Source organism: Sceloporus undulatus, chromosome 6, assembly GCF_019175285.1.
Source record: "Sceloporus undulatus isolate JIND9_A2432 ecotype Alabama chromosome 6, SceUnd_v1.1, whole genome shotgun sequence".
In the NCBI taxonomy this organism is placed as follows: Eukaryota; Metazoa; Chordata; class Lepidosauria; order Squamata; family Phrynosomatidae; genus Sceloporus; species Sceloporus undulatus.
Genome location: NC_056527.1, coordinates 132,083,324 through 132,095,769, shown reverse-complemented (window position 1 = coordinate 132,095,769; position 12,446 = coordinate 132,083,324). Strand labels below are relative to the sequence as shown.

At 42.1% G+C, this 12,446-nt stretch overlaps 1 protein-coding gene across 2 annotated transcripts in view; it reads left to right on the top strand.

Annotated features, from left to right (window-relative positions):
• LOC121934785 (NXPE family member 4-like) overlaps positions 1-8,619 on the top strand; it is a 10,542-nt gene extending 1,923 nt beyond the window's left edge. Inside the window, exons 2-6 of one of the 2 annotated variants that reach the window (XM_042475626.1) lie at positions 3,059-3,122; positions 3,952-4,648; positions 5,114-5,175; positions 6,310-6,528; positions 7,658-8,619. In XM_042475626.1, coding sequence (XP_042331560.1) covers positions 3,062-3,122; positions 3,952-4,648; positions 5,114-5,175; positions 6,310-6,528; positions 7,658-8,193 — 1,575 coding nt within the window. In that variant the 5' untranslated portion in view covers positions 3,059-3,061 and the 3' untranslated portion in view covers positions 8,194-8,619. The remainder of the gene's footprint in view (positions 1-3,058; positions 3,123-3,951; positions 4,649-5,113; positions 5,176-6,309; positions 6,529-7,657) is intronic. The other variant, XM_042475627.1, reaches the window with a different exon arrangement.
• Positions 8,620-12,446: the final 3,827 nt, after the last annotated feature.

Below are 12,446 nucleotides of genomic sequence, written 5' to 3'. Positions count from 1 at the left end.
TATTATTATTATTATTATTATTATTATTATTATTATTATTATTATTATTATTGAATAATGATAATAATAATAATCATCACCACCACCATTGTCATATTTATTTGTATCCCACACTTTCCCCAGAACTGGGACTCACAACATTAAAAGAACAGTGCAATTAAAAACATAGAAAAGTGGTACATTAAAAAGGAATTAAATTATTACAATATTAAAATAGATAATAAGGATTGATTGGTCCTGTTCCTGCCCAATCAGGAGAGTGGAAAGTTTAGGAAGATATGGACAGAAAGCAGATGTCATAATGTAATAATAATAATAATAATAATAATAATAATAATAATAATTAAAGAGGATTGATCAGTCCTGTTCCAGCCAAATCAGGACAGCTGGCAGTTAAATGATAGATGATGACCATGATCCTGATCATCATGAAGATGATGATGATGATGATGATGATGATGATTCCTTTAGTATATGGCAACACCCGTTGCAGGAGTTTCACACAAAGAAACTGAGAGCACAACTTAAACTATAATTTCTAGTAGATTTTTTCCTCCGCAAAGGGACTTGTGGCACTTTTAAGGCCTACAGATTTAATCAGCTCTTGGTCTTGATGTGTGCCTTCTAATCACTTTTGATCTATGGTGACTCTAAAATGAACCTATCATGGGTTTTTTCTGGCACGATTTTATTGTGCATCTTTGCAGTTGCCTTTGTCTAAAGCCAATGGAGGGTGACTTCCTCAAGGCTGCCCATTGTGGGTTTCCATGGCTAAGTGATCATACGCACCCTGGTTTCCCACAGTCCTAATCCAACACTCAAATCTGTCTCTCCAGCCATCTAAGGATTGGGTTTTCTGGATTAAAATCCAAGCCTGAGAAGAAGGTGAGGAAGTGGACTGCATTTAAGGAATGCTTATGCTAAAGTTGCCTTGAGGTTGCTTTGAGATTTGGTCAGGAGTTGGATAAACAACTTGCCTGCCCTCCAACGTTGGGAATTAGCTGCAATGGGTTATGAAGTAGAAATGGCATTATTACGAAGTTGTGCTATCTCAGACAAAGGTCCTGAGATAAAGCCGGAAGCCTGTCCACAGCCGGTCTTGTAAAATAATTTAATTGTAACAACCGAAAAGGGTACGGCATGAGAAAGCGAGGAGAAGTGTTCTTATTCATTATTGCAAATGAGAAGGAAGTTCACCTGAATTTTGCAACTGTGTGTAGTTTAATTATGTGATCGTAATGTTTGCCGACAATAAAAATCACTGGGCTGGATCTGTAGTTTCTTAAATAAGGGTTCTGCATTTCGGCAACTGAAACCTGATTTTCTGAACCTGGTATCCTGCTGGAGATGACAGATTCCTTGCGGGTTTGGTTTTTTTGGGAACAAGGTAACCTATTTTTGAACATTTTCTGATCATACTTGAGTTTGGCTTTTCGTTTTTGTTTCCTTTGTTTGTTTTACAAGGCACTTTGGGGAACCATCTTGGCTAGAAAAGTGGCCATAAAATCATTTTATATGTAAACTAATAAAGAACATTCAATGTTTCTCACGAAGGAAAAACATAGGAAGAGAGAGACTGCCTGGTGGTTTGAGCATTGGACTAGGACTCTGGAGATCAGGGTTCGATTCCTGACTCGGCCATGAAACCATCATGGGCAAGTCACACTCTTTCAGCCTCAGGGGAAGGCAATGGCAAACCTCCTCTGAACCAATCTTGCCAAGCAAACGCCGCAATAGTCAGTTTAGGATCACCATAATTAGGAAAGGACTTGAAGGAACATAACAACAACAGAAAGATAGGAGAGGTCTAACATAGTCTGTTGGTGCCTTGGTTTCTGAAAAATCTTGAGACGATTGGATTCTGCTTCCCAAAATTTATAAAGCTATTCCTTTTTTTCCTAATCACAATTTTAATGTTTTTTAGGCAAACAGCACATTTGTGTTGTTGTTTTAAAAAAAGAAATGGTTCTATGGACTATGATCCTAATGCAAAATATTGCTATTTTGTTTGTCTTGTGTCCTTGGGTTGTGACAGGTTTGCAGTCAAAGGTGCTGGAAAGAGACTTCTGCACACTTTGGGGCTCTATTTCTTTCAGAGAGGGGGCCTCAAGTGCTTTAAGGGCCACCATTTCACATGGAAGTGCCTTTTCGCAGCCCTTGCGCTTGGTGTGATTGTGTTCATCAGCTATAGTTTGCAGAGAAACCGATGTGAGGTAGGAATCACACCTCGGTGAACTAGAGACAAATCATTTGCTCATCTTGGGAAAGTAAAATGTTGGGATTATAACCTCCAGAATCCCCCAGCCAGCATAATTTATTATGAAAATTGTACTTCAAAAAGTGTGATCTTGAGTTATTTTAATATCTACTGGTGGGAAACTATGCTAGAAGTCAGGAGGCCACTTTTCACCCTACTTTGGCCACATTGGCACATTCGTGGCAACCTCAAAGTGACACAATGGTCATATTAGTCTTGCTTTCAGACGATTTGTCACTAGCTTGGGTGAGTTTTGGGAGAAGGGCCAAATCTAGCCAAAGTGCCACATTTTTGGAGCCTTGTTTGGGACAAATCTGAATTTTTCTACCAATTTTTATTCATTTACTTTCCCTGGACTTGAAGAAAGGGCTTGGTGGCCCCATTTGGGATGCACTTTGCCCACCCTTGACCCAGACATTTTCCTTCATCCTAGCAAAGGTATTCCCCCCAACAACGCTTTGGGTTTTGACTCAGAACTGGCATGTCTGCTTGAACTTTAACTTCCATGTCTCAGTGTTATGAAATTCTGTAGTTTGGTGGGGCATTTGAGCTCTCTGACATGGAAGGCTAAACACCTCATAAAATTATACATCCTAGAAATATGTAATACAGTATTGAGCCATGGCAGTTAAAGTGGTGCCGAACTGGTTTATTTCTGCAGTGTGGATGCACCCCTAGTTCCTGTTACCTGTGACTTTAAACAAAATTGGGATGCTGGGGCTGGAACCAGGGACAGGGGAACAACATGCAACAATATGTTCCCCCATGAATTATGGTGTCTCCTTGTCGTTATACTTTTAGTGCATGTCCGAGGCGAGGGGTACCATAAGGCAAACAGCGACAGAGCAGCAAATCTCAGAACTTGGTAAGGCTTTCCAAAGTTTTATAAACATGCCATCTAGTGTTTGACATTTACTGTAAATAACAAATTGCAGGACCAACATTTGATGGCATGCTCTTGGTTAAGTGTAACAAGAATAGACCCATTCTTTCAGTTGTGGAATGGTAAGTCAACACTGGTAAATCTCATTGCGTCAATGGCTTTTTTGTTTGTTGTCTTTTCCGAGTTATGGCAACCATATCATAGGGTTTTCTTGGCAAGCTTTGCACGAGGGGGGGGGTGTGCTATTGCTGTCCTCTGAGGCTGAGAGACTGTGACTTGCCCAAGGCCTCTCAATGGGTTTTATGGACAAGTGGAGAATTGGACCCTGGTTTCCAGAGTCGTAGTCCAACACTCAAACCATTCTGCACATAATGGCTTCACTGTAGTTAAAAGTAGGAACAAGATTTAGGCCACAGCTTGTAAAAGTACTGGAAAATGTACATTATAATGTAGGGGCTTATCAAAATGTTCCATATTTTTAGGATGTTCTTCATTTGTTGTTGTGTGCTTTCAAGTCATTTCCAACTTACAGTGACTCTATCACTGGATATTTGGGGGTTGAGAATGTGTGACTCACCAAAACCATTGCTCCTCACTGTTCTCATGGTGTTAAGACTAAGAACAAATTTCATTAACTAACTAAAAGAAAAAGCTAATTAAATTTGAATTCACTTAAAATTTAATTCAATTCATTAGTTTCTAATTGATTGAATGCAATTAATTATTTATTTAATTTTAATTCATTGGACTTTAATGATTGCAGTAACATGAATGTAACTTTATAAATCCTTTATAAATCCTTACGTCAAAGATGGCAGGAGCAGAAATCGGCCTCCGAAAGACGGACTCCCAATCCAAATTGAAATGGAGAGGGCAAAAAAGAATGAAGAAACAGAAGAAATCCTTGCAAAGCTGGACCGCATGATGCCCAATGTCACTTTCAGGGATATAAATAATACCACAAGTGCCAAGAACAGCAAAGCCACCATTTTGAACCACAAAGACTCTTACTGTGTAGGAGAACACTTGATGGTCCGACTGGATATGTATGACCACTTAGGAAAGAGGAAGGAGTATGGAGGAGACTTCTTAAGAGCAAGGATCTACTCTCTGGATCTCAAGGCTGGAGCGTCTGGGAGTATCAAGGACTTCAGGAATGGGACATACCTGGTCAATTTCACCTTATTTTGGGAGGGGAACGTCAGAGCCTCCATCTTGCTCATCCACCCTAGCGAAGGAATTTCCGCCTTGTGGGCTTCGAGGAAGAAAGGCTACGACAAAATTGCTTTCACGGGTAAATTTTTGAATGGAACATCTGAAGTCACCACTGAATGTGGGTTTAACCTGACCAGAAATGCAGAACTGTGTGAATATCTGGATGAGCGGGACCAAGAAGCCTTCTACTGCCTCAAGCCAAAACACGTGCCGTGTGATGCTTTCATTCGCCTCAAGTCCTACAACAAACCCGTCTCGTATCTGACAACGCTGGAACAAAGTCTTTTCAAGAGGTATCGACTTTTGTGCTCTCTAATGTGAAAATGTTTTATTTCCATATTGTATTGTTCTGTGTCCCTTCCTGTTAGCCTGAAATATGGTAGGTTTTTACAGCCATTCAGGGCCATACTTGTACTTTGCAAATGTCTCATCTCTGCTTTTATATGTATTGCTGATGAAAGTAACCTTCCAAGAGGAAATCACAGCAAGAATTGGAATCCACTCACAATAGTACACAAGACAAAATGAAGAGGTGGTTTATCTCATTCCTTTCTAAACCCTAAACATGGTATTCTTCTGTTCCAAACCCAAAACATGATCTCACTGGACGTTGGCCAAGATCTTCTGTGGTCAAGCTTCTTATTTCTAAAGTAGACCAACTGAATATTGATTGTTTGAGCAAACCAGCAGCGTTCTTGATGAGTGACACATCCTGATCGGCTCTTTCACCCAAATGGCCATTTTGCTTTCTCTTGAAGGTCCAACATTGGAGTTCAGATCCCTCAGATGACTGGGGAAATCCATGTTGTACAATGTGAAGGTGAGTTTTGGCCACAACTTGGATGGCATCTGGCTCATTTGTTGTTGTTAACTGTCCTTGGGTCAGCCTCAACTCATGGTGACCCTATGAATGAGACATCCCCATTCCTTTCTATCCTCCACTGCCCTGCTGAGGTCCAGCAGGCTCAGGCCAATGACCTCCTGAATTCAGTTCATCCATCTAGCATGCAGTCTTCCCCTCTTTCTTCTGCTTTCCTAGCATTATTGTCTTTTCCAGTGATTCATGCCTTTTCGTAATGTGGCCAAAGTACGGCGGCCTCAGTTTTGTCATCTTGGCTTTCAGGGAGAGTTCTGGCTTGATGTGTTCAAGGACCCATTTGTTTGTCTTCTTGGCCACCCAAGGTACTCTTCTCCAGCACCAAATCTCAAATGAACTGATGTTCTTTCTGCTGGCTTTCATCATTCTCCAGTTCTCAAATCAATACATGACAATGGGGAATATGATGACTTGAATGATCATAACTGTAGTGCTCAGTTGTGTATCTTTACACTTCAGGATTGTCAAGTCCATACTGAACTATAAAGACAGGTTCTCACCCCACCACCAACAACAACACCTTGTGTATTTAAGAAGAGAGAACCCAATGAAGACCTTGTGATTCAGCCAGCCCTTGTAAATTCTCCAGTCTTTGGGCCAAAATATTTCAGTATATCCTGTTCTAGCTGTCTTAATAGGCTGAGATTTATTTATTTTGCCTTTATTGGTGTTTTTGCTTCATGTATGAGCCACTCTGAACCGCCTATGCCTGACTTCAGGATATGAAACAAATATAAGCAAAGAGTGCATTGGTTCTTATAGCATTATTCTTACTCTCTCTTCCGGGATTTTTCTATTTCTTTCTTAATAGCCATGGTGTGATGGTGTGGTTTTACTGTTGGACTAGGATTCCATGAGATCAAGGTCCAAAACTATGCTGAGTCAACAACTACAACATCACAATCAGTAGTTTGCAAAGGACAGAGGGTAGGGCTAGACCATATTTCTTTTGTTGGCTCATTTCATTCTTCCATGCTTCCTGGGGCTTTGGGATTCTTGCTGGTTGTCTCAGACTCTTTTTTCAATATGGTCCTTTACAACCTTCTCAGCTGATCTTCCCTTGTTTCCTTTTACCAGACAACCAGACAAAGGCAAGTGAGAAATGCAGGCTTGAGACAAACCCCCCATTTCCCAGTGGCTTTGTGTGGCAGAACCAGTGGCACCCTCTCTTCTGCAACCTCTCCATGTTCAACGCCTTGGAGCAGATTCAGACGTGCTTGAAAGGCAAGCTGGTCTATTTTATGGGGGACTCGACTGTGCGCCAGTGGATGGAGAACCTCAAAAGAAGAGTGCCCAGTATGTTCTCAATTTGGTTATATTAATATATAGCATTGTGTTCTGTAGCACTGACATGGCACCCAGGATGCATTGCATGCACTAAATCAGGGTTTCTCAAACAGGGTTCCCAGAAACCCTAATGTTCTGTGAGAGGTTACTAGGGGTTCTGCAAGACAGCATGATTGGGGGGGAAAACCCATACACACACACACACACACACACACACGCTGTACATATAATTATTTATATCTCAGGTCTTTTAAGATCTATAATATTTCTGCAGGGATTCTCTGAGATGTGAAAATTATTCAAGGCTTCCTCCAAGGTGGAGAAAAAAATACAGTATCTTAAATGTTCTCCATCCAGCTTTTCATCTTGAAAGGATACAGCAGAAACTGAAGGTAAAGGAGCTTTCAGAAGCTCCACGAGTGGATGAGTGTACCAAATTTATCTTTCCACCGTGGCCACTGCGCAACTGAGAGCAGGGTCATGTTTCCAATTGGGAGGGGAATTTGTCTTCTGCTCCGTGTGAAACAATTGGAGTGGTAGTGCAGCCTGTAACACCATAATGCTCCACTAAGCTCTTCATTTGAGATTAAATTATTGGGATCAATGATGCAGAAACTATGGTGTTCTTGCACTGGGTGTCACCCAGTGTGAAGAGTGGGGCTTGTGGGGGGGCAGAGCCAAAAGGGCATGCCCCTGATCTTGCTGCCATATGCTATTTTACTCCTGAGTAAATTGACATTCAGCAGGTTGGGAGAGTGTCCAGAGGACCCTCCCTCCCTCCCTGTGGTGCATTAGTTTACTCAGCAGTAAAATGGTACATGGCAAACAGGGAGGGTTGGGCATTCTCCCAACTTGTTACACACTGGTTTACTCAGAAGTAAATCAGTGCATGGCAGGGAGGGGGGTACATTTGGCCAGGGGTCACCCCTCTTCTGGGGTGTCACCCAGTGTGGTCCGCACTCCCCTCCAGTGATGCCACTGATATATAGTCCTATAGCAGATAAAGGTCTTTTTTGCATTGAAATAAACTGTCCCCATTAGGCCCAAGAGCACAGAGCAACTCTAGGGTCTTCCCCACAAGACATGGCTCAGATATTGTCCAGAGACTGTCATAGAATTTTCTTCTCTTCCCCATTAGACCTTACCTATCTTGATGTCCATGTGGGTGAGAAGCCACAGAAATTAATTGCTGTCAGCACTTCCCAAAACATTCAGATCCAGTGGAAAAAACATGGGCACCCTTACATTGGCTCCCTTGAGTACATAGTCAAGGACCATTCCTACATCACTCGGGATATAGACGACATAGCTGGTGACAAAAATACGGTTCTGGTCATTTCCTTGGGCCAGCACTTTCGTCCCTTCCCAATAGAGTTCTTCATCCGAAGGGCGATCAACATCCGTCAAGCCATCCGGCGTCTCCTCTTAAGGAGTCCGGGCACCAGAGTCATCATAAAAGGAGAGAACATACGAGAGATGGACATAAACCAGGAGCGATTTAGTGATTTCCATGGCTATGCTCAATACCTTGCAGCAAAAGATGTTTTTCGGGATCTCGAAGTGGCTTTCCTTGATGCGTGGGACATGACAGTCGCCTACAACACAAAGGACGTTCACCCTCCGGACTACGTGGTTTGGAATGAGATTAATGCGGTTTTTAATTCTATATGTTAAGACTGATGGAAATTGAATGTGAAAACTGTAACCATACAAAAGTGGAGGACTGCAGCAGCATCACTTCAAGATATGGGATGCTTTACCAAATATCAGATTTAAGTAGTTCGTTGCACCAGTTCGGTGAATTTGGGGGGGTTGTTGCACTTTGCCACATGGACAATATGGCTACCCCAGATACATTTTCTGGGTTTCCATAAAAATAGGAGACGGTATAGGAATTTTTAATCATGCTGACTTGGTTCAGGAGATAGAAGTTAGATTTCATCAATAGGAAACTAAAAGAATGTCTCTTCATCTTCCACCTTTTATATTTGTATTTATGGGGCTGTTGCGGGAGAGACTGTGAGCACTGCGGTGCTGGAACATATTTTGTAGTGATTTTGCACATCCAGGGACAAATTTCTAGTAAAACAAAGAATACCATTTCATTGGCATGAACTTTCAATGCAACCGCCTGCCCTTCCAAAGGTTCAGACCTCCTGAATTTCAAACTGGGAAAAGAGTTAAGGGGGGAAAAGATGTACAAACAGCCACATATAGACTGGATTGATTATTAACAAATCTCACTTTCCGCTAAAAACAAATGAAAACAAGAGGAAAAGACAGGGAAACTGAGGATACATCTACACTGTAAAAATAATGCAGTTTGACACCACTTTAACTGCCAGGGCTTGATCCTACAGAATCCCATGATTTGTAGTTTGGTGAGGCACCAGGACTCTTTGACAGAGAACGCTACAGACCTTGTAAAACTGCAAATCCCAGGATTTCCATAGGATGGAGAACAGCACTTAAAAGTGGTGTTGAGCTGCATTATTTCTGCAGTGTAAATGCACCTTTAGAGTGGAATTGAGTTATACATAATTTGGGAGTGGATAGAAATGTTGACTCTCCAGGTATTTCATCCTGTACATGGCACAGTCTCTTGCCATTGAACATGTTTGTTGGGGATGCTGGGAGTTGTTGTAGGGCACAGCATCTGAAGGGTCCAAGTCGACCCCTGAATCCCTGATTGAAATGAACTATGAAAGGAGAGTCCATGGAAATGGATTTTGCACAAGGGCTAAGACCAGATCGAGAGAGGAACTTGCGGATTGAGGGGCAAAGAATTTACTGCGTAAGCAAAAAATAAGCTATTCTGTTTTTGCAAGTTCATGTTTTCATACTGCGATTAGATTGTCTGCCTTGGAAACAGGAAAGGGTTGTCATCACAGGGATAGACAACCACATTGTTGTCGTTGCTGTGTGCCTTCAAGTCATTTCCGACTTGGGGTTTTCTGGGCAGGTTCCTTCAGAGGGGTTTTCTCATTGCTATCCTCTGAGGCCGAGAAGTTGTGACTTGCCTCTGTACTCAACTGAAAATTTAACACAACGCTTGTGAATCAGTGGTCAATGAGCACAGCTCATAACCCATACCTGTTGCAAAGGAAAGGCACTCTGCACATGCCCAGGAGCCACTCTATTTATCTGCTTGCAGAAAAAGCATTAAGCACAAGCCCTGTTTTGGTTCACAAATGTGCGTTCCCCCCACTTTTCCACTCAGACGACTTCCTACAAAGGGTTCCCAAGTAAGGCTGGACCTACACTATAGAAATAATGCAGTTTGACACCACTTTAACTGCTGTGGCTCCATCCTATGGACTCCTGGGATTTGCACTTTGCTGTGGCACCAGCACTTTTTGGAAGAGATGGCTAAAGACTTTACGAAGTTATACATCCTAGGCTTCCACAGGATGGAGCTACAGCACTTGAAGTGGTGTCCAGCAGCATTATTTCTGCTGTAAATGCACGCTAAGTATCTTTTCTCTCTTGTTGCTGCCACCCTTCCCTTTCCCAGGGCCTGGCCCAGTCCTCAGGGCAAATTGCTCACTGCAAAAGAAGAAGGAAATAAATAAGTACAATTGGGAGATTTAATTCAATTTCTTCCACCTGCTACTCTCACCTGTCAAAGGTAGACATCAAGAGGGAGGGAAAGCAATGAAAGAAGAAGGAAGAAAGAAGGACAAGGGAGACATGCAGGGGAGAAAGAAGGAAAGACAGAGAAAGAGATAATCCTAGAACAAGACGACATGCAAGTAAGTGAGAATCAGGCCCAGCTTCTGGGGTTGGCACATTATGGTATCTAGCACACCTTTTGGCTTGATGCACTTCCATCTCATTTCAGGCAGGACAGCATCCCAGAGCTCTAGGAAGTGTTCCTCTTTTTTAGACTACAACATCCAGCATCCCCCTGCCAGGCACTACTGTCTTCTTCTGAGGCTTAAGGTCACCTAGTGGGTTCCTATGGCCCAGTGGGGATCCCAACACTCAGAGCACTGCACTCCACTGGAATTATCATGGGGTTTTCTGGGCAAATGCCTTCAGAGGGGGCTTGCCATTGCCTTCCCCTGAGGCTGAGAGAGTATGACTTGCCCAAGTCACCCAGTGGGATTTTTTTTTCATGGCTGAGCTGGGATTCGAACCCTGGTCTCCAGAGTCATAGTCCAACACTCAAACCACTACGGCACATTTGCTGTCAGAATAAACAAGAGTAGACTCATTGAACTGATGGGATTTACTTGCATGCTGTCTCCCTGCAACAGTTGATACTGAAGAATCTTGACAATCGAATGTTCTAAACTTCCACCTTATTGTGAGCCACAGAAGAAGGACGAAACAGGAAAATGTTGCCTATTCCTTTTTAAACTTCTCTTTTATTTTCATTTATTTATTTAGATGACTCTCCCAAAATGGGACCCAAGGAAACTTCCCAAAAAGCCACCAAGAAGGCTCTTGAATGTTTGGTAATCATGCAGCGATTAAGTCCATCCTTTTGGGATGTTGTGGTAGATGAGGCTTTTAATACAATGTCCCATTAAATACAATGGGGTATTATTATTATTATTATTATTATTATTATTATTATTATTATTACAACTACAGTGGACCCTTAAGTATCCTCTGTGGTTTGGTTCCAAGATCCCCTGTTCTGTTTTAAATCTGGGTGGTTTTTTGTTTGATTGTTTGTTTAAACGAACAAAAAACCATCCAGATTTAAAACAGAACAGAACAAACGAACGAACCAGTTTGTAATTTGTTTGTCTAACTTGTGTTTTGATGAGCCGAACTTCCGTGTAATTGTGTTTTACCTTTTGCATGAACAGAGTTGTAAGCCACCTTGGCCTTATGTGGTTTTTAATATATGTTGCGGCAGATAGAATCTGGTGCTGCATTTGTATTCCATTCTGTTTTAAATCTGTTTGTTTGTTTGTTTGTTTATAAAAGTCTGTTTTAAATTCCCCCCTCCCCAACTTGTGTTTTGATAAACTGAGCTTTTATAGTTTAATTGTATTTTAACTTTTTGCATTAATAGAGTTGTAAGCTTCCTTGGCCTTTGGCGCCTGGCATGAGGTTGGCATCGTTCCTGGTGCTTCTCATTGCAATGGTCATCATCCTCAGCTACAGCTCCCACAGAATGCAAACAGAGGTAAAAAGATGAATCCACATTAAAGTGAAGTCGAAGGCTTTCATGGTCAGCATCCATAGTTTGTTGTGGGTTTTTCGGGCTCTGAGGCTGTGTTCTAGAAGAGTTTAATCCTGACGTTTCACCAGCATCCGTTGCTGGCATCTCCAAAAAGGTCCCCCATTGTGTTTCCATGGCTAAGTTGGGATTTGAACTCTGGTCTTTAGAGTCTAGGAGGTGAATCTTTGGCCTGTTACAGACAGCCAAAATAAAGCTGCAGTCAGAGTGGAGGAGGGTGTTTCAATGATGCATGCATCCTAAGAGTCCAGAAGTCGCACCAAAGCCACGCTCCAGTCCTGGAGGGGCTGGCTTGTTGGCTTCTGGACTCTTAGGGCTCGTGCAGCTGGAAACACCACCTCCACTGTGACTGAAGCACTTTATTGTTGGCTGTGCTGTAACAGCCGATGTTAATGATTTTTTGTTTGTCATGTGTCTAGGAGTGAACTTTGTTAATGCTTATTTGCCTGTTTTCTTTATGGTTTCATGCTTAAGCCTGCCATCTTTGGGGGGGTCCCATGGAGCAACCGGAGCAAATCAAGTTGCTGCAGTTGTTGGTGAGTACTCATTTTCTTTAAATTTGCATAATCACATCCGAGTGTTAGATATCATTATACATCTCGAAAAGGAAGTTCTAATTTTATTTATATATTTATTTTAATACCAATGGTACAGTCGAAGAAGAACAAAGCAATACATGGCGGAGTAAGGAGTGTACCCCAAGACAGACAAGTAGAGAAGCAAGAAGAAT